This window comes from Hippopotamus amphibius, chromosome X (assembly GCF_030028045.1).
Source record: "Hippopotamus amphibius kiboko isolate mHipAmp2 chromosome X, mHipAmp2.hap2, whole genome shotgun sequence".
In the NCBI taxonomy this organism is placed as follows: Eukaryota; Metazoa; Chordata; class Mammalia; order Artiodactyla; family Hippopotamidae; genus Hippopotamus; species Hippopotamus amphibius.
In genome coordinates this window covers 32,804,637-32,826,257 of record NC_080203.1, presented here as the reverse complement: position 1 = coordinate 32,826,257, position 21,621 = coordinate 32,804,637, and the positions used below count along the sequence as shown (strand labels likewise).

Below are 21,621 nucleotides of genomic sequence, written 5' to 3'. Positions count from 1 at the left end.
TTTTTTCCCAAGTAAACATCCCGGGGGAGTGCAGAGAATGAGTTGGGGCCACTTGCAAGCGACTGAACAGATTGTCCCTCCACGTCCCCAGGGGGTGCCACTCACACAGTCTAGGAGGTGGCTGCTGTTCTCTAGAATTGTTCAGTGTGGCAGCCCTGGTGGTGCATTTATTTAAAACGTAATTCTGAGTGTCACTGAAACTGCAGGCTCAGGGGAGGACCGTCTGTTTTAGTGTGATGTTTAGTTGCTAAATGCTGCCTATGCATTAATCCACTGACTATCGTGTTTTCCTTCTCTACTGATCTTTCATGGACTTTTAGTAGTTGCTGGGCATGGTACACCATTTAAAAAGGCAGATTATCACATAATAATAACAATTATATGAGTGTGTTCCCTTAGGCATCATCATTCCCAAGGCTTTCTGTCTTCCTTGGCAGTCTTTTTTCTTTCTTTTTTTTTTTTTTTGCCACCTTTATTCATGCCAAACCAGCAGACACAAGCAGTTTATCAGGGCATGATTAACTTTAGACTTTTAGAGTAAGGCAATTCCTGAAAACAGACAACATGTATTATATAGATAATTTTAAAAGCACAGCTTCTCTCTTGACTTTTCATTATGGAAAATTTTATATACATCATACGCAAAAGCAGAAAGACCAGTATAATGAATCCTCACGTACCCCTAAGCTACTTCAACAATTATTGGCTTTTTGCTAATCTTGTTTCATCTACCACCACTCCCACCATTTTTTTTTTTTTGCTGTAGTATTTTTTTATTGAGCTTAAATTCATATAACATACAGTTAACCCTTTTTTTATTAAAAAATTACTTGTGATAAAAACCACATGATATAAAATTTACTCTCAATCATTTTAAAGTGTACTTAGTAGTGTAAACTATATTCACATTGTTGTGTAACAGATGTCTAGAACTTTTTCATCTACCAAAACTGAAACTCTATACACATTGAACAGCTCCCCATTTCCTCCTCTCCCCAGGCCCTGGCAACCACTGCTCTATTTCTGTTCCCATAATTTTGACCACTCTAGATAACTCACGTAAGTGGAATCATACAGTATTTGGCCTTTTGTGGCTGGCTTATTTCAGTTAGCATAACGTCCTCAAGGTTCAGCCATGTTGTAGCCTGTGACAGGATTTTCTTCTTTTTAAAAGTTGAATAATATTCTATAGTTAATCATTTAAAAAATGTACAATTCATTGGCATTTAGTGCATTCAAAATGCTGTGCAACTACCACCTCTCTGTAGTTTCAAAACATTTTTCATCACCCTAGAAGAACACTGTATATCCATTAAGTAATTACTCCCCATTCCCCCCTCCCCCAGCCCCTGGCAACCACGAATCTGCTTTCTGTCTCTGTGGATTTGCATTTTCTGGTTATTTCATGTAAACAGAATCATACAATATGTGACTTTTTGTGTCTGGCTTCTTTCACTTAGCATAATGTTTTCAAGGTTCATCCAAGTTGTAACATGTATCAGTACTTCATGCCTTTTTATGGCTGAAGATATTTCATTATATACTAGACCATAATTTCTTTGTCCATTCATCTACTGATGGACATTTGGGCTGTTTCCACCTTTTAGCTATTATGAATAATGCTGCTATAAACATTCATGTAAAGTTTCTGTATGGACATATGCTTTCATTTCTCTTGGATATATACCTAGGATTGGAATTGCTTGATCATATGGTAATTTCATGTTTAACTTTCTGAAGAATCGCCAAAATGTTTTTCTGCAGCAGCTGCACCATTTTACATTCCCACCAGCAATGTATGAGGAGTCCAATTCCTGCACATACTGGCCAACGCTTGCTATTTTCTTCTTCTGCTCCTTCTCCTTCTTCTTCTTCTTCCCCCTCTTTCTCTCTCCCTCCCTTCCATTTATTTATTTATTTGTTTGTTTGTTTATTTATTTATTTATTTATTCCTGCCTATCTGACTGGAGAGACCAGTTTAATGACTCATCAGTCAGGATGCTTTCAGCTGCAAGCAAAGAGTGCCTTCTTAAAAGTGGCTTAAGGGACTTCCTAGGTGGCACGGTGGTCAAGAATCCGCCTGTCGATGCAGGGGACATGGGTTTGGTCCCTGCCCCAGGAAGATCCCATATGCTGCAGAGCAACTAAGCCCATGTGCTACAACTATTGAGCCTGTGCTCTAGAGCCTGTGACCCACAACTATCGTGTGCCACAACTACTGAAGCCCGCGAGCCTAGAGGCCATGCTCTGCAACAAGAGAAGCCACCACAATGAGGAGCCCACGCACCACAATGAAGAGTAGCCCCCACTCGCCGCAACTAGAGAAAGCCTGTATGCAGCAACAGACCCAACACAGCCAATTAATTAATTAATTAATTAATTTTAAAGAAGAATTAAAAAATCTGATGGTGATAGCATTTGGAAAAAAAAGTGGCTTAAACAATGAGAACACATATGGTCTTGAATAACCAGAGGTCCAAGGTGCAGGGCTAGTCGATTCAGCAGCTCTTATTATTATTATTATTTTGATTACAGTCATCCTAGTGGGTGGGAAATGGTATCTTATTGTGGTTTTAATTTGCATATCTTTAATGACCAATGATGTTGAGCATCTTTTCATGTGTTGCTTGGCCATTTGTCTGTCTTTGGAGGAATGTCAAGTCCTTTGCCCACTTTTTAATTGGGTTGTTTTCTTTTTCTTATTGAGTTATAAGAATTCTTTATACATACTGGATACTAAACTTTTATTGGATATATGATTTTCAAATATTTTTCCCACTCTTTACCTTCTTGATAATGTACTTGGATGCACAGAAGCTCTTAATTTTGATGAAAGTCCCATTTATCTATCTTTTTCTTTTGGTTCTTGTGGTTTTGGTGTTAAATCTAAGAATCCATTGCCAAGTCTGAGGTCATAAAAATATACCCCTATGTTTTCTTCTGTTTTACAGTGTTGGTGCTTATAATTAGATTATTGGTCCATTTTTGAGTTAATTTTCATATATGGAGTGAGGTAGGGGTCCAACTTCATTCTTCTGCATGTGGAAATCAGATTGTCCCAGCACCGTTTGCTTAAGAAACTATATTTTCCCCATTGAATGGTCTTGGTGCTTTCAGAAGCATTTTTAAGCAAATCCCAGGTCATGTCATTTCATTTGTAAATACTTCTGTATGCATCTCAAATCTATACAGACTGCATTTTCTAAAACAATCATCATGCTATGGTCATATCTAACAAAATTAACAATTATTCCTTAATATCACTTAATACCCAATCCATATTCAAATATTTCCTTTTGTCTCAAAATTCTCTTAAAGCTAGTTTGATTGAAACAGGATCCAAACAAGTTTCACACATTCAGACACGGTTCTTTTCATTCTGATATATCACTTCCGCTCTTGGTACTGACTGTTTCAATTCTTTGTTTTAATGATAGTGTTCCAGTTATCAATTGCTATATAACAGATCACCCCAAAACTTAGTGGCTTAGAAGAACAACACTTATTTTATTATTGTTCATGGTTTCTGTGGGTCAGGAATTTCAGGAAGGGCTTAGCTGGATGGTTCTGGCTCACAGCCTCACAGGTGATTGTGGTCAGATGGTGATTGAAGCTGAAGTTGCAGGGATGCCAGAGCAGCAGGAGACTGCTCAGGCATTCTTTTCACTTCATGTAGCTTGAGGGGCTCTCCATGTGGACTCTCCACGGGGGCCAGTCTGGGCTTCCTCCATGCATGGTGGCCTGGAGACAGACTGCTTATAATGGCACCTTGGGGCTCCAAACAGGGATCAAAAAAAAAAAACCACATAGACAATATATCACTTTTTATGATCTTACCTCAGAAGTCACATTGTGTCATCCAGCCATGTTCACAAACCCACCTGGATTCCCAGAGAGGCAATACAGAGCCCTGGCCTCATGGGTGTGCAACTTGTACAGTCACACAGGGCCCCACCCTCAGAAGGACCTCACGCTTGGTTTAATGTTCTCCTGTTGTTGGAAATGTAAATATAAAATTCTGAATACATTTCAAGCAAGGGGCCCTGCATTTGTACTTCACACCGAGCCCAGAGAATTATGTAGCTGCTCTTGTCTTGAAGGCAGAAGCATCAAAGTCATGTTGTAAAAAGAGTATGTGGGATGGGAGATCCCGCTGTAGCATCTTTGGGAAACACAACATCTGCCACAGACAACTAATGCTTATTTGATAGCTGACTGTGTGCCAGACATTTTATTTCATTAAATTTCCATAAACATGTAAGCCAGGTACTGATTGTTTGGGTTTTTTAAAAAGAATTATTTATTTATTTATTTATATTTTTTGGCTGCATTGGGTGTTCGTTGCTGCGCGTGGGCTTTCTGTAGTTGCGGAGAGCCTGGGGCTACTCTTCATTGCAGTGCAAGGGCTTCTTATTGCGGTGGCTTCTCTTGTTGTGGAGCACAGGCTCTAGGTGCCCAGGCTTCAGTAGTTGCGGCACGTGGGCTCAGTAGTTGCAGCTCGAGGGCTCTTGAGCACAGGCTGAGTAGTTGTGGTGCACGGGCTTAGTTGCTCCGCAGTATGTGGGATCTTCCCGAACCAGGGCCTGAACCCGTGTCCCCTGCATTGGCAGGCAGATTCTTAACCCCTGCGCCACCAGGGAAGCCCCCAGGTACTAATTGTTAGTCCTGTTTTGCCGATGGGGAAAATGACCTGCTCATGCTTACTTTGCTAGAGAGTGGGAAACCAGGATTTGAATCCAGTTCAACTAGACTCTTGTGCCCTAGTGGGCACCCACTATGCTATTCTGCTCATATTGGTTATAAACCTTCTCATAGGCCCTGACCATTTGGGTTGGTGTACTCCTGTTAATTCTCCAGGGTGGTCAGATCACAGAAGTCACCATGGCACCTGGCACATAGTAGGAGCTCAGTAAACATTCACTCCTCTCCTTTCCCCTAGTGGGCCCTCCAGGCTTGGTGGCATTTATTACCATGAGGCCCTTTTTTGGCATCAGTAGAAGTAACGTCCTTTTTGTTTATTAGATGTTGATTGCATACCTACTAGGTGTCAGGCCAGGTGCTTTCTCTTGGTCTGTGACATGGCCCCTTCTCCTAACTGTTCTCTTTTCCTGTGTCTGAGTTAAACCCCATCTTACCTCCTATACAACAAAGCAGTTTCAACTAGAATCTAGTCACCAGGTGATTTCTAAAGTCTGCTCCAGCTCTAAGTGTCTGCCCTCCCTTTCCTTGTTCCTGCTCTGATCCTCGTCCCTGCAGTTTTCTGGATACAACCTACCTGCCCCTAAAGGCCGCTGAAAGTCCTCCTCTGCTCTTTTCAACTCTGCCTCAGAGACGGCTTCCACTCAACTCGCCCAGCGCCAAGTTCTCATCTTCCCGCCCCAGCCTGGACCGTTGGGTCTCTTTATGAGCTTCCCATTCAGGAACATGCATATATAGTACAAAGTAACACCTAGTACTTTCTACAACATTTGAAATACTCAAGACCCCTACATTTGCATTTTCAGAGACATATCATTAGCCTCCAGGAGGCGAAAGGGTTATCCTTAAATCCACAAACAATTTATGGGTAGAGGATTTTTATTAGTCTTTGAAGGAGGTGGATTCAGGAAAAGTAACAAAAGAGGGTGAGGTTTGTGGCTTTGTCTGGGGTATAAGAACACTTCCCTTATTCCAAATGGTGTAATAGGCTGTTAATGTGCACACAATAAGGTTTATATAATTTAAAATGTCTTATACTTGTAACAGCACTCAACTTTTTCAGATACTCATATATTGCATAAATTATTGTATCTAATTGGACACCATCATTATAAATTCATGGATTATGGATCCATAATGAGATAACGTAAGATGGAGTTCCTCTCAGGGCCATTCACGTTACTTGACACTATATGATGTAATGCAAAGAGAACTAGAAGACCTGGGTTCTGTTTCCAGTTCTGCCAAATAACGTGTAACTTAGCTTTCTCAGTTTCTTCATCTGTAAAATGGGAAAAAGGGGTTCTACCTACCTCTCAAGATTGTGTTGAGGATTGCAAGAGCTAATGGATATAAATGTGCTTTGGAGTCTCTACAGCTCTCTGTAATTACACTTTGCTTGTTGCAAAGGCCTCAACAACACAGAGAAGTGGGCGTGGCATCATGATTGCTTTCGTTTTGCTTTGTTTGTCTTATCTGACTAACCACGAGTATCTTCTCTTTGGAAAAGCCTTACACACAAAATTTGCATATTTTAATTCATTATTGAGTGACCCTGATGTGCTGGACACTGTTCTAGGCCTGCCTTGTCCGACCTAGTAGCCACTAGCCACACGTGGCTATTGAGTACGCGAAATGGGGATTGTGTGACTGAAGAACTGAATTGGTAATTTTATGTAATCTTAATGAATGTACATTGAAATATAAAAACTGATATGCAATACAGTTATTGGAAAACTTTTAAATAAGTTGGATGTGTGAGTCTACTCTTTCAACTAATACTATGAATCTAAATACAGATCATGGATTTCTGACAAAAATTTGGCATCTGAACAATGTAAGGGTGAAGCTTGGATTTTGATGACTTACCATGAAAAAATAGTAAAACAGAATCTCATCACTAATTTTTACAGGCATACCTCAGAGATATTGTCGGTTTGGTTCCAGACCACCACAATAAAGCAAATATCGCAATAAAGCGACTCACATGAATTTTTCGGTTTTCCAATGCATATAAAAGTCATGTTTATACTATACTGCAGTCTGTTAAGTGTGCAGTAACATTATATCTAACGCTGCAACAAAGATCCCAAACTAGGCAATGACGATCCCACGTACCACAGCTAAGACCCGGCACAGCCAAATTAATTAATTAATTAATTAATTATTAATATTTTTTAAAATGTACATATCGATTAAAAGTACTTTATTGTCAAAAGATGCCAACCATCAACTGAGCCTTCAGCAAGTTGTAATCTTCTTGCAATAGTAACATCAAAGATCACTGATCACAGTTCATCAAAACAAATTGAAAAAGTTTGAAATATCGTGAGAATTACCAAAATGTGACACAGAGATGTGAAGTGAGCAAATGTTGTTGGAAAAATGGCGCCAGCAGATTCGTTTGACGCAAACCTTCAACTGATAAGAAAAAATGCAGTATCTGCAAAGCACAGTAAAACGAGGTCTGCTTTATATTGATTTCATGTTGAAATGACAGCATTTTGGACATATTGGATCAAAGAAAATACACTATTAAAATGAATTTCACCACGTTCTTTTTACTGAATTTTAATGTGGCTGCTAGTAAATTTAAAATTACATATGTGGCTTGCATTATATTTCTATTGGACAGTGCTGCCCTGAGCATTGAAGACAGAACAGCGAACAAAGCAGACAAAATGTCCTGCCCCCATGGAACTTAAATTTTAGTGTGGAAGACAGACAATGAACAAAATAACTATGTAAATACATGTATAGCACATCAAAAGGTGATAAGTGCTTTGGAGAAAAATAAAGAAGGGTAAGTTAGATAGCAGGGAGGGTTACCATTTTAAACAGGGAGGTCAAGGAGAAGCTGACACTGGACACATCCAAAGGAGCTGAGGGAGTAAGTAATGAAGCTATGTGGGGAGGAGCCTTCCAGGTAGAGGGGATAGTAAGTGACGAGGCTCTGATGAAGGACGATGCCTGCCATTTCAAGAAACCACAAGGAGGCCTGTGTGGCTCCAGCATAGAGCCGATGGGGAGGATTAACAGGAGATGAGATCAGAGAGTTATGGGAAAGGAGATGTAGTAGCACAGGTGGTCTAAACTGTGACAGGCAGCTTCTGACATGGCCCCCAGTGGTCCCCACCACCTGGTGCTGAGGCCTTGTGTAATCCTTTCCTTTGATTGTGGGCTGGATCTAATGAATAGAAGCCTGCAAAACTGAAGGGGTGTCCCTTCCAAAATTAGGTTCTCTCTCTCTTTTTTTTCTTTCTTCCTTTTTATTTTTTTATTTTTTGGCTGCATTAGGTCATAGTTGCAGCATGTGGGATCTTCATTGAGGCATGCGGGATCTTTCATTGCGGCGTGCGGGCTTCTGTCTAGTTGTGGCGTGCAGGTTTTCTCTCTCTAGTTGTGGCACGCAGGCTCCAGGGCGTGTGGGCTCTGTAGCATACAGCACTCGGGCTTCTCCAGTTGAGGCGCGCGAGCTCAGTAGTTGCAGCTCACGGGGCTTAGCTGCCCCGTGGCACGTGCGATCTTAGTTCCCCAACCAGGAATCCCACCCGCGTCCTCTGCATTGGAAGGCGGATTCTTCACCACTGGACCACTAGGGAAGTCCCCAAGATTAGGTTCTTAAAGACTGTGGCTTCCACTTGCTGGTAGTCTCTCGTTCTCTTGTTGGCTCACTTTAATGAAGCCAGCTGCCATGTTATAAACACCCTATGGAGAAGCCCATGTGCCAAGGAGCTGAAGGCAGTCTATGGCCAACTGCCAGCAAGGAACTGAGGACTCCAGTCAAGTAACTTGAGAGGATCCAGATCCTGCCAATAACCACTGAGCGAGCTTAGCAGGAGATCCTGCCCCAGCTGAACCTTGAGATGAATGAGGCCTCAACCAACGCCCTGATCACAGCCAAGTGAGAGATCCTCATCTGCGAGACCCAGCTAAGCCATGCTCAGATTCCTGATCCACAGAAACTGTGAGATTATAAATGTGCTCTTTTAAGCTGCTAAATTTGGAGGTAATTTGTTGTATGGCAAGAGCTAACTAATACAAGAGCTACCTAATACATTGGATCTTGTAGGTCACTCTAAGTACAAACTGGGCAGGGGCTACTAATTAGAATCACTGGTTGGTATGTCACAAATAGACTGTAGCAGGGCAAGGGGGAAAGCAGGGGCAGGGGTCAGTTGAGAGGCCACTGAAACAATCTAGGCAAGAGATGCTGGTGGCTGGGATTAGGGTGGCATTGGTAGAGATGGTGAGAAATGTTTGGATCTTGAATGTATTTTTTTTTTTTTTTGGCCGCGCGGCACTGGCATGCGGGATTTCAGTTCTCCGACCAGGGATTGAACCCGTGCCCAGAGCCCTAACCACTGGACTGCCAGGGAATTCCCTCTTGAATGTGTTTTGAAGGCAGAGTCAACAGGATTCGCTGTTAGATTAGATGCAGGGTGTGTGAGAAATAAGAGAGGACTCTTAAGGTTTTTGGCCTGAGCAACTAGAAAAGAAATGTCATATACTGAGATAGAGGAAATTATAGAAGGAGGAGATTTGTGGAGAAAGAATAGGGGTTAGGTTTGGGGCATGCTTAATTTGAGGTATCTATTAGACCTCCACGTAGGGATGAGGAATTGGTGGTTGAAGCTGGAAATATACATTTGAGAGTCTGCACCATTTAGATGATGAAATGTGAAAGTCCTCTTGCTCTCCACTCCCATGACCCACCCACAAGGCGCCCCGTTAGCACATGTACAGGGATATAGATACACATACACAAATATTAATTTTTTTCCACAAGTAGAATTGTTCTGCAACTTGCTTTAAAATAATTTATTTATTTATTTATTTTTGGCTGCGTTGGGTCTTCCTTGCTGCGAATGGGCTTTCTAGGCTCACAGGCATTAGTAGTTGTGGCGCACGGGCTTAGTTGCTCCGTGGCATGCGGAATCTTCCTGGACCAAGGATCAAACCCATGTCCCCTGCACTGGCAGGCGGATTCTAAACCACTGTGCCACCTGGGAAGTCCTGCAACTTGCTTTTTATCAATATCTTTTGGAGCCTTTTCCATGTAAGTACATACATATATACCTCATTCTTTTTTAACAGCTGTAGAGAATTCCTTCGTATGAATGAATCATGTTATGTCCATGTACTCATTCATTCACTCAACAAATATTTTTTGAGCACCTACTATGGATCTGTGCCAGGCACTGATCTAGGGATTGAGGATAAAGTAGTCCCTTATGCATGGCTGTTTAGGTTGTTTCTAATAGTTTGCTGTTATAAACATTGATACAATAAGTATCTTTATGCACCTATCTCAGTTCACACGTGAGAGCTTTCATTTGGCATTGACTCACAGAAGTGGAATTTCTAGGTCAAAGGGCTCAATGGCATTCTAATACTTGAATCTCAAGTTCAATTAGGATAGGGTTAACATTAAATTAAATTAAATTCAACATTAGGCTAGGTAAATTTGTGATGAAATCAAACATACTTAACAAATGTGGAAATCACCCAACAAAATGCTCTGTTGGAAGTTGTAGGATTGCCTCTACAGTTTCCCTTCACTATGTGAGTGCAGTCATGTCCAAATCCTGCTCATCTTCAAGGTCCAACTCAAAGGCCCCCTCCTACAGGAAGCCTTCAATAGGCCCTGATCGGATATGATCTTGTAATCTCCCTCTTTACCTCAAGTATGGCCCTTATTATATACTTCCTTGCATCATAAATATATTCTCTACAAGACTCTTTTTTTTTCCCTGAAGGGAATGGACAGTGCATTCAATTCATCCATCTTCCCTCAATGCATAGTACAATGCTCAATGTTTATGTAATGTAACAGAAGCCCTAAAGCAAAAAAAATGAAATCTACAGTCTCAAGAATAAGCGTGGAGCCTACATAATGACCAGATGGTGTTTGCATACCATCCGTGGGACATATGCTTCCGATGGCTCACAAGGCTCTGTAGAAATTGCCTACTTCTCCGATTCCATCTCTTACTACTCCTCTTCCTTCTATGCTCCAACCACGCTGGCCTTTTTTTCTTTTTCCTGGCTTTGAACGCACTAAGTCTGGCCCCATCTCCCCGCCTTTGTACCCGTCATTCCTTCTACCTGGAGTGCTCTACCTCCTGATCTCTGCTGGCTGCTTCTTTTCTTTCAAGACTCACTCAATTTTCACCTCTCCAAGAAGACTTCCTTGACCATCTATTCTAAATTAGGTCTCTAACTCCAGTATTCTCTATCCTATCACCTTAACTTAATCCTCCTCCACATAGTATGTCTTGCTTTCTGAAATTAACATGTTCATTTGCTTGCACTAGAAGGTAAGCTCTGCCGTAAGAAGGACCTTGCCTGTCCTGTTCAACCCCGTGTACTTTTTTTTGTTTTGTTTGTTTTTTTGGCACACGGGCTTAGTTGCTCCGTGGCATGTGGGATCTTCCTGGAGCAGGGATCGAACCTGTGTCCCCTGCATTGGCAGGCGGATTCTTAACCACTGCGCCAACCTAGGAAGCCCCAACCCCGTGTGCTTTTAATGGCTACAGTAGAGTCTGTGCTAGTAAGGATGCTTTTGGCTGAAAGAAACAGAATATTCAACTAAGAGTTGCATAAACCATAAGGGTTTACTTTTCTTAGAGGTAGGCATTACTAGGTAGGGTTGGTTCAACGGTTCAATGCTGTCCGCATTCTGGATGGGCTCCTCTGCGATGGTTTTGGACTTCCCTTGTGGTTGCAAAATGGCTGCCAAGGGCAGATGCATCACCAGAAAAGACCCCTCTCAGGGAGAAAGGGGAGCAGAGGTCTCTCTGCACAGCTCTTTTTAAAAAGGTGGAAAAACTGAGGCGCTCTCCTCCCACTCTTCTCTTTTATATTCCATTGGCCCACACTGAATGGGAGTTAAGACCATTCCTCTAGTAAAGGAGAGTGAGGTTATCATATTTTCTTTTTAACCAGTCATAATTCATCACCTGGAGCTGGGTCTGCCTTCCCTAAGCCCTGTGGCTCTGCTCCACACCAGAAGCAAATCTGGGCTCCCTTAGCAAGGAAAAAGCTTTATGGCTGTTGTGGAGTTAAGCAACAATGTGGGCCCCACAGGCACTCACAGAACCGAGGCGTGAATTCGGGCTGATCCACCTACATTCACAATTAACACATTTTATATACACACGCACTGCGCAAAGTCAAGATTGGTGATACAAGGCTTCTGCCTTTACAAGACTTCCAGGTCCCAAGCCCTCTGGAGCCTTTGTCTGTGCTTTATTGGGACTAATGTGATGGCTGCTGAAACAGACATGCTGCTAAGAGATTTGGCCTTTTCTGGATTCACAGAAACCATCAACCATGACCTTGTTTTCATAACAAAGTCCTATATATAGGTGTGACTGCTTAGTCTTTGAAGATGGGAAAAGTGGGCAAAGTGCCATTCTGGCAGTGGTAGGAACCCACTTAGAAGGGCTGCATGGCTCCCCAGAAATTATTGGCCATTTTCAAACTTAACACATTAAGTAACGAGACAGAAAATTCCCGTGATTAGCAGAGGCTCTCACTTTGCACTTGGGGAGGTTTTACAGGGTCGCTAGTACTTCAAGATTCACATCCTTATTTCTGTCTTAAGCATGTTTATTTTACATCTAGTTAGAAGATGTTTGATTCTTGGGTAACAATTTCTTGGAAGGTGAAGAGGATGAGGAAAGGAGTAGGAACTGGAGAGGTGATAGCAGGATGTGTAAAAGCTTCTAGAAGACCGGTAAATCCTCCAGACTCCAGGTATCCGCCTTCCCAATACCGCCCCACACCACCCCAACTCCACCCCACGCACAGTCTCTGCCGAACCAGACAACCTGCCACAGGCTCAGGCCCCCCCACCCTGCTCTCCTCTGCCCTGCTGGGGGTGGGGGAGTGGGTTCTGCCACAGCAAGTTTCCAGTCCCCGAAGCCTGCTCCCTCCTGGGGTTGCCCCCCCCCCGCCCCCTCCCACGTGAGGAGGACCGACGGGTAAGAAAACGGTGCGGGCAGGAGAGGACCCAGGCGAGTCGCTCAGGCCAGAAAACCGCTCTCCCTCCCTCGACAACGACACCGGCGCGACCCCTCCCGGGCGGAGCACACAATAGGCGGCCGCTCCACGTCGTTCCCCGGCCCCTCGCCGCCCCGGCCCTGGGGGCTTTGGGGGCTAGGGGGACGCGAGAGTTCCCCAGCCCTCCTGCGGGTATTGCAGCCTCTGGGGCGGGAAAGGAGCGTGGGGTAGAGCGCGCCGCGCATGTGGAGACGTTTCGTGCCCCCCGCCCAAATACACACACAAGAAAAATGAAGCAGCCAGATCTCCCCTCCCGGATGCGGCTGCACCAGCAACATCAGCTGCGGGCGGAGCCCGAGCGGTTGCCACTTCCCCCCTCGTCCCTCGTGACCCTCGCCCCCCCTCCAGTGCTCCCTCCCCCTCCGCACACCCTTCCTCGCCAGACACACCCTCCTCCTCCGGCTGCTCGCGCGCCGAGCTCGCGCTCTCTGGGGGAGGGAGCGGCCGCCGCCGTGGGGCAGGACCGCGAGGGGGCGAGCCGGCGAGGGAGGGAAGGAGGGAGGGGCAGCGGAGGGCGGGCGGGAGGAGCAGGGGGAGCCGCGCCGCCGCCGAGCGGCGATGTGGCCGGCCGGCCGGCGTGTAAACACGGGAAGCAGCAGCGGCCGCGGCCGCCCCGGCCCGGGGCAGTGAGCACGCCCGCCGAGACCTGCCCGCCGCTGCCATGGCCGAAGTGCGCAAATTCACCAAGCGGCTCAGCAAGCCCGGCACGGCGGCCGAGCTCCGGCAGAGCGTGTCGGAGGCCGTGCGGGGCTCCGTGGTGCTGGTGAGTGACCGGGGGGACGGGGCGTCCCGGGGGACGCGCTCCGGGCGAGAGCGACTGGGCGGCTTCCCGCGCGCGCGGGGCCGGGCCGGGGCCGGGGCCGGCGGCGGCCGCCCGGTGCGCTCCGCGCTCTTTCTCCGCTTCAGTAAGTTTTCGCCCCGGCCGCCGCTTGCCGGGGTCCGAGTCCCAGGCGCCCACTGACAGCGCCGCGGCCGCCCGGCTGCCCCGCACGGCGGAGGCGTGCGCCCGGCTGGACGCCGACGGGCCCTCGGGGGCTCGGAACCGGGGCCCGGGTCGGGGGTGTGAGCTCGAGAGCGGACCCCGCGCTGCCCTAGACCCGGCACAAAGAGCCGGCGACCCGGGCGCGACGAGATCCCGATTCCCTCCTGCCCGCACCTGAGGCAGCCTGGGCGGAAGGATGCGATGAGCGTTTTGCACGCGCGCGCACACACACACACACACACACACACACAGTCGCGCGCGCACACACACACCGTGTACACAAAAAAGAACCCCACCCAAAAAGCCCCGGGCGCCCTAGCTCCGGCGGGCGGTGAGAACAGAGGAAGCACAGCGACTTCCTCCTGCTACTGGGGAGAGGGTGGTGATGGGTGTAGAAGGGGTGCTGCTGGTGCTGCGGCGGAGGGAGGGGATTGGGGACAACGGGGTTCCTGGGCGAGCGGGCGCGGGGTCGGCAGCCGCAAGGCGAGGGTGTCCGCTGGAACCCGGGAGCCGCTCCGGAGGCAAAGAGAGGGGGCCATGGGGGTTTGGGGGAAAGATGGTGTGCGCCGGTCCGGGGATGGAGGACCTGGGCTCAGAGCCCCGCCGCTCAGGGCTGGGGGATGGGGACTGGAAAGCGCGCTGACCCCCTGGGAGCGCTCCCTTCGCACCCTCAGCCTCATCCGGATTGTCTGACTCCGGAACGGTGCGGACGGGTACTAGCGGGCACTTGCCCCTTCTCCCCCTTCTCCTGTTTTCGAGACACGTTGCCAATTTCCCGGACCAGCAATCAAAACCTAAATAAGCAATCAGACTGGTTAATTAGTGTTTGTTTTGGTGCTTTGGGTTTTTGTTGGGTTTTTTGTTTGTTTTTGTCTCTCTCCAGGCCCTTTACCTTACAGCGAGTCATCTGCTGTGTTTAAATTTCACCATTAAGAGTGAGCTCTTTTTGTGAAAACAACTTATCATCGGAAGGGAACTTCACAGCTTTTCCTTGTAATTTTTCTGTTGATCTTGTAGAATCTGCGATAAAACTAACATTAAAGGGAGGCCAGGGGCCTGATCCCAACAGTGGAGAAAGTTGACATTAGTGGGAGTTCTGGAGGAGGATCAAAGATAAAATATGTACCTTTGAGATAAAGATCTGATCCCTAGTAGCTACAACTGTGCAAAGCCAAGTGACTTTAAAGAAATCTCTCTATCGTAGCTGGACCCTTGAAAGTTTAATCTTGCTGTTAGCAGAGCTGAAAACCCAGACCTTTAATGTTGTTTTAATGGACTTGGCTTATTGTGTGTCTCACTGATTTTAGAACGAGGTCCTGTTGGGGTCAGATTGGAACCTCGATTGTCATCACAGGCAGTTAAGAGAGGAAGGCAAGCTGTGTGTAGGGAATTTATACCAGGGCTCTCATCTTGGGTGATTGTTAACAAGTGATTCAATCTCCCTAGCACAGGAAACGCTTTCCTAAATTCAGGAAGAAAGAAAACCTCACTTAAGCAGGGGTGACTAGCCCTCTACCACATCGTGTGAAGGGAGGGAGCCTGTGAAGTGGACAGATGGCCTCAAGAGAATAAATGGGACTCAGCAAACCTCCACTGAGATTTGACCAGCATTTGACCTGCCACCCTCAGCAGCATAAGTTAACAGTAGCATTCTTGCCCAGGTTTTGGGGTTTGAAAAAGAATTGGGGGTAACACAGGTGCCTTCCTAACCACTGACTCTTTGGCAAAGCTGGGAAAACTGTTAGCGGGAGGAGACTCTTCTGAGAGATGCTGCCAAGCTAGCTTACTGGGACCAAGGCCACAGATTTTTTGCCAGGCCAGGCACAGGAACGATATTTATTTACTACTTTGGTATGTGATCCACACTGAGAATTTGGGAGGTGGGGAGAAATGATTCTAGGAATCTAAATCTATACCTGTTGAGCCCCTACTACGAGCAAGACACAATTCTAGATGCCCTAAAATTATGAGTGAATGTGGATGACTTTATCTTCATTTGTTTTCATTAGCTCCAACCTGGGTTGGGTCTGTGTGTATGTGTGTGTCAAGAGGACACCCAGATTATGTACATAAATTAATTTTAGATTATTCATAGCACCTTAGTGAATGCTATTTTGAAGCAGTTCAGTCAATTAAGGAATAAGGAAACAGTCTTAAATGGAGTGTACTCTCCTAAATGGCTCTTTCTTGGCCCCTGCTTTTCTGACACCAAGAGCTCCTTAACCAAAGCTAGCAAAGCCATGGGTGGCCAGAGAGGGAGTGGACCGTATTGCAGCTGCCATCGTAATGTCTGATTCTTTTCTGATTTAAGACCCAAAATGTTTATTAGGGACAGCTGAGGTAGGATTTACACTTGCTGCTATAAACCCACGACACTCAAGTCAGGGCTTCAATATGGAGTCACATTTTCATTAGGTTTCAATATGGAGTCGTTCCTGCCGCAGATCAAGCTTTCCTGTGGCATATCTTTCACTAGAACTTGGAAAACCCACCAAGCTGAACAAATATACAGAATTTCCTGTTTAGGTGGTTTTCTTTTCTTCCTTTTTTTTTTTAAACAATTATACCCTTTTTGGCATGTTGCTAACATCATTCAGTTTTTTGTTCACTGTTTGAAAAATTCAGAAGGCCTGGGCTATATATAGCATGTAGTTGTGTATTCAGACCTTCATTCAGTTATCAGTACTTCCTCGCATCTATTAACTATATAATGAAGCAGACAGAGAAAGAGAGACCGTTTTGTCGCTGCATTTTTCTGTAAGTTCGGCATTTTTATGAAAGACAGTTTTAACCCAGGCAAAGGGATAATTACAGAATTAACCACTGGCAGAGATTTCTCGAGAGAGACTCGGGGAGGAATATTATAACCTGAGAGTGTATGTGATTCACTGAGAAGTGTTTACATATATACACATTTTAAAATGCAGAGTTTCACCGCTGTTTTTGTTATAATTCAGGATGTAGCTCTTTGGTGCCTCTGGGGGAACAAAGGCATTTGATAAACCTGTTGTGTTCTGGCTACCCTTGGGAGGAGTCCTTGTGTCAGCCTGGGAAGGTCGCCTAGTAGGTGTTTAAATACCGTTTGCTTGTTGCTGCTGAATTTACCCTCCATTCCTTGTGCACCAAAGGATCAGGAAAGAGTTGCTAGATGTTACGGGTTGTAGCCTCTTGAGGCAGGGCAAGGCATGCATGGTCCCCTGGCTGGCACCCAGCCAGATGGCAGATAATAAGGCCTGTAGAGAAAAGCTCTCCAAGAGCTGAGAGTGGCCGAACAGGGGCTGCAGCTGTTGACACCCCACCCCCTCGCCCCACACACACACACACACACACACACACACACACACACACACACACACACACACACACACACACCTACCTTTGCAAAGAGTGTTCCTTAGGTTCACATTTAGGGAAGGCCTGAAAATGAATCAGCTCCCCTGCTCCCTCTTCCCAGGGGAATTTGTGGAAAGTACTTAATTGAGGACAGAACTACTTACACGGTAGAATAAAGCCAGTTGCAATGGGCTTTGACGGCGAGTCTCCAGTTCAGAGACTTAGCTGGGCTCTGAATGAAGGGACCCGGAGTGTTGGCGAGTAAACATGCAATAGTCTCGCTGCTCCTGTTGGCTCCTCCAGGTTTGGAGAAGGAAGAATCGGTCAGCAAGCCCCGTGCAGAGGTTGCTGTGAAGCCAGAGAGGCCTCCTCTCTCAACACCTCTTTGAAGCACCAAGTAGTATTGAACAGAATTTATTTTCTAAGCCGAACATGTTAAATCTATCATACAAACTTTTAAATAATTATTTCACTTACCCGTATCTGATGAACATTTCTTCACGTCAGTAATACAAATCTACATAGTCATGTTTAACGACTGCCAAAAATTCCACTGTGGGTGCCCCATAGGTTATCATCATTTATTGTTTGATATCTTGAGAAGTTCTAGTTTTGTGGTGTTACAAACATGAGCTCTCCAGTGCAGGAGCTAGTAAGCCACCCGTGGCTACGTACATTTGCGTTAATTAAAAAATTAAAGTTAATTAAAAAATTAAAAAAATCAGCTCCCACAGCTGCACTTGCCACAGTTTCAGGTGCTCAAGAGCCACGTGTGCCTGGTGGCTGGCATGTAGGACAGCACAGAGCGAACATTTGCATCACTGCAGAAAGTTCTTTTGGACAGCTCTGGTATAAACATGAATTTGAATGAACATCTTTGAGCAGGCACTTTCAAACTTGCTAGCTCGTCCCTCTAGGATAAATTCCTAGCATTGGAATCGCTCGCTCAAACGCGAGACACATTTTTAGCATGAACAGTTCTTCTGAAACCTGCTGTTAAATTGCTGTGCAGAAAGTGAGTGCCATTTGCTCTTTCATCCCGGGAGAGTGTGCGTGTCCCCGCCCACCCCGCCGCCTCACACGCCAACGCCACTGATGAATACTTTTTAACGTTCGTAATCTGATAGACGATAAATGGCATGTGACAGGTCTCGTATGCATTCCTTTGATTAGGCTGGAAGCTGAACAGGTTGGCATGTGTTGATGAGCCATTTGCATTTCTTCTTTTGAGGATTTGAGTGAACCTTCTTACAGACTTATTTCCTGGTTTGTAATTCTTGCACTAATGGTCTCTGCCCCTAAGATTCTGTTTCGATAAGTCTGGGGTGGGGCCCGGCATCTATATTTTTAAAAACAACCCAAGGTGATTTTGATGTGCACAGAAATGCAGATCTAGACCATTTGCCTACGCAAGGCAGGACTGTCCCTTGCACCGCCGCTGACAAACAATGACTAGCTTCTCCTTAAACGCTCTCCGCCTGGTTAGAGGGCTGGGTTAGAAACGGCTCTTGCACTGAAATTTGTTCTCTGTAAGTTCCACCACCAGGCTAGGCCTAGCTCTGCCATTGAGAACCACACAGAATATGTTTGCTTCCTCTTTCACATGACAACCCATCAAATATTTGGAGACAGCCACCATGGCATTTTAAAATTCACTCTTCTCAAAGCCAAAGAGCCTTCATTTCTCTCCTTCCTTCCTTCCTTCCTCATGTGACTTGGTTTCAAGATTCTTTACCATCATGATCATCTTCTTTGGGCTCTCTCCCAAGGTTTCAGTGTCCTCCTTAAAATGTGGGAGGCAGAGCCCAGGCTCAAGAGTCAGACCTGAGCTTGGATCTGCCCTCTCACCGGCTTGCATTGTCAACCGGGGCAGGTAAGCAGATCTCATTTTCCTCATCTGTGAAATGGGCATAAATGGTTGTACTGACCTTGTGGAGCTCTTGTGGGGTCAAAGAAGGTAATATTTGGAAAGTGTCTGATGTATATGTGATTCTTAAAGGTTAGAAAGAGATCTAGTAAAAAAAAGTATTCTAGAAGGGTCTATCACAGGTTACAGTGAAGAAGGGGGCAATGTTTCATACCCGTTCTGGATATGAGCCAAGAAGTCAGGGGGCTGTGTGTTCCTCTCTATTCACAGTATCTCTCACAGCACCTGCAATGCAGTAGGGACTCAGGGAAATACACTGGAAACAATATGTAGGGTGGACCCCTGTTGGGTGCCTGGAGGCCAGGTAACTGGTTACAATATAGTTCTATGGTCCTGGAGAGGAAGGACAACTGCTTAACGGAGGCAGCCACAATGGAAATAAGGCGATGATAAAATCAACAGGATTTAGTGTTTCTTGAAGGGGGAGCAGAGGGGGGAAGGAAGAAGTGGGAGGAAGCGAGAGAGGGGGGAGGTGGAGTCAAGATGACTGAGGGTTGTCAGCCCGGGTGCCGGGTGCCGGGTGACCGGGAGGGTCAGTGTGTTCCACGGGAGGGGAAGGGAAGGGAAGGGAAGGGGAAGGGGAAGGCCGCAAATGAGCAGCCCCTGCTAGACAGGGTTGTCAGGGCAAAGCCGAGCTGCAGTTAAGCAAGGCGGTGGAGAGAACATTCTAGGGTAAGGCTGAACGTGTACTGTTGTGTTTTGGCAAAAGACTAGGGTTCTTGAGGGCAGAGAAGAAAGTGTTCCAGATGGGATAAGGAAGGGGAGGAAGAGCCAGGGCTGAGGTGAGGTGAGACTGTAGGCAAGATTAGCTGATTGAAGAGGTTTGCTCCTTTGGGGGTGATCAGGGAAGTGGCAGGCAGGGCGGGGAGGAGCGGCCTCTCCAGGCTCCATGGGAAGTTAGGTGGCCGCCTGGGCAGCGGCCCCTGCCAGGGCCCAGCCTGACCCGCCTTCCTCCCCCAGGTGCCTGAAGAGGCTGGATGGCTGTTTCCTGCCCTTGAGGGACTCACGAGCCTGGAAGGGAGATGAGATATATGCAAATGACTGTGAAATAGAGAAGATGGAAGCCCGGCAGGAGGCCAGTGATTGGTGCCGCTTCTGTCTTCAGTTAGTTACAGCATTTCTGTTAGTTACAGCATTTTTTGTGATCATTAATGTTTTTCAAGAGGTTGGTCCTTTCTGGGTTCAACAGTGTTAAATGAGGCCTTTGCTACCGAAGTGTTCATCTTGGCATTTCCCTCATGTACTAGACTCCGCAGGTCTTTTTTTTTTTGAACGGGAATAGGGAAAGTAAATGGCGGTGTCTGATACCCTGAGAAATTCGTATACAGTGTACATGTGTAAGTGGCTTCGGCATCCCCTGACCCGATCTCTGTGGGCTGCTGAGTGCTTGCTACCCTCCCAGACCCCCAGGGCCCCCCTTGCTTGCTTATCGGAGTTCTCTTCCGAGGAGCCATTCACCTCCCTGGTTTTGCTTTCTTCTGAGACATAAAATCATCAGTAGGCATGTTGCAAAATTATTAGGTTTTTTTTTTTTCTTCTTCTTTTTTAAACTCAGAAGAAAGGCCAGAAACCGCAGGCGGGAGAAAGCACAAGAGCTGTTTCCCCTTTTCTGTAAGTCCTAACGGTAGTTTTATGATATATCTCTGTTTGGGATTTAGATCTCTTAGTTTCCTTTAGCTTTTGTCAGGAGTGCAGAGGGGTTCATGGGTAACGTTGGCCTGTCGCTTATATCAACCCAGAGCCAGATGCCTTTCTGATTCTCGCAGGGCCGCACCCTGGAGGCTCCCGGAGCAGTAACTGGGGCAAAGGGACAGTCTCATTCAAGCTCCGTTGCCTGTGACGCGTGCTTTCTAGAGCACACTGGGCTCTGGAAGCTCACTGCCCAGGTTCAAAGTCCAGCTCAGCTGCTTACTAACCGGGTGACCTTGGGCCAGTTATTTAACCTTCTGTGCCTCGATAACCCTCTCGTGGGTTTGTGGAATGGCCTCAACAAGTTGCTCCCCAGGGCTTGGCACGTGGAAGGCACTGGACGACTGTTGGCTCCCATTATCATTCCTGGGCTTGATGGTGTGCAGAAGTCTTCTGTGTACGCATGACGACTCAACAGACAAAAGTAGACGGGTAGAAGGGAAGCAGGTACCCTGGCTTTTTTCTTGCGTTGCTCCAGATCATGCCCCAAAGGGTGAGTTACATACGTGGCTGAGCCAAGAATCATACCCTTCTTGGCAGAATAAGCTGTCTGCTCGTGAGGTCCAGGGAAACAGCCATTCCCAGGCGGACTGGGTCATATCAAGGAGCCCAGTGGATGTGAGCTAGGGCTCTGGGGCTTTGGCAGTTCTTGCCTTCAGACTAGTCAGAGGAGTGAGTGGGAAGGCTAGTCGTCTAGTGGGGAGGAACACCCTGTCCTGTGTCTGGGGAAAGGTCCTCTGGTCTGCAAAGTTTGTCTATGACAGTCAGTTTAGCACAGTTTCTGCAAAAATGCGGATAGAGCAACATTGGGCTCTGTGTGGAAGAATAGAACTTGAGCGCTCTTTCCTTCTCAAAACTTTATCAACATCCCTTTCACTCGTTAACCCTTACTTTGAAAAGAATCAGATTGAATACTGACATTAAA

At 46.2% G+C, this 21,621-nt stretch overlaps 1 protein-coding gene across 3 annotated transcripts in view; it reads left to right on the top strand.

The window, feature by feature from the left end:
- Nucleotides 1-13,292: 13,292 nt before the first annotated feature.
- The window catches only part of DOCK11 (dedicator of cytokinesis 11), a 181,314-nt gene continuing 172,985 nt past the window's right edge, over nucleotides 13,293-21,621 (top strand). For all 3 annotated transcript variants that reach the window (XM_057719162.1, XM_057719161.1, XM_057719163.1), the window contains exon 1: nucleotides 13,293-13,528. In XM_057719162.1, coding sequence (XP_057575145.1) covers nucleotides 13,427-13,528 — 102 coding nt within the window. In that variant the 5' untranslated portion in view covers nucleotides 13,293-13,426. The remainder of the gene's footprint in view (nucleotides 13,529-21,621) is intronic.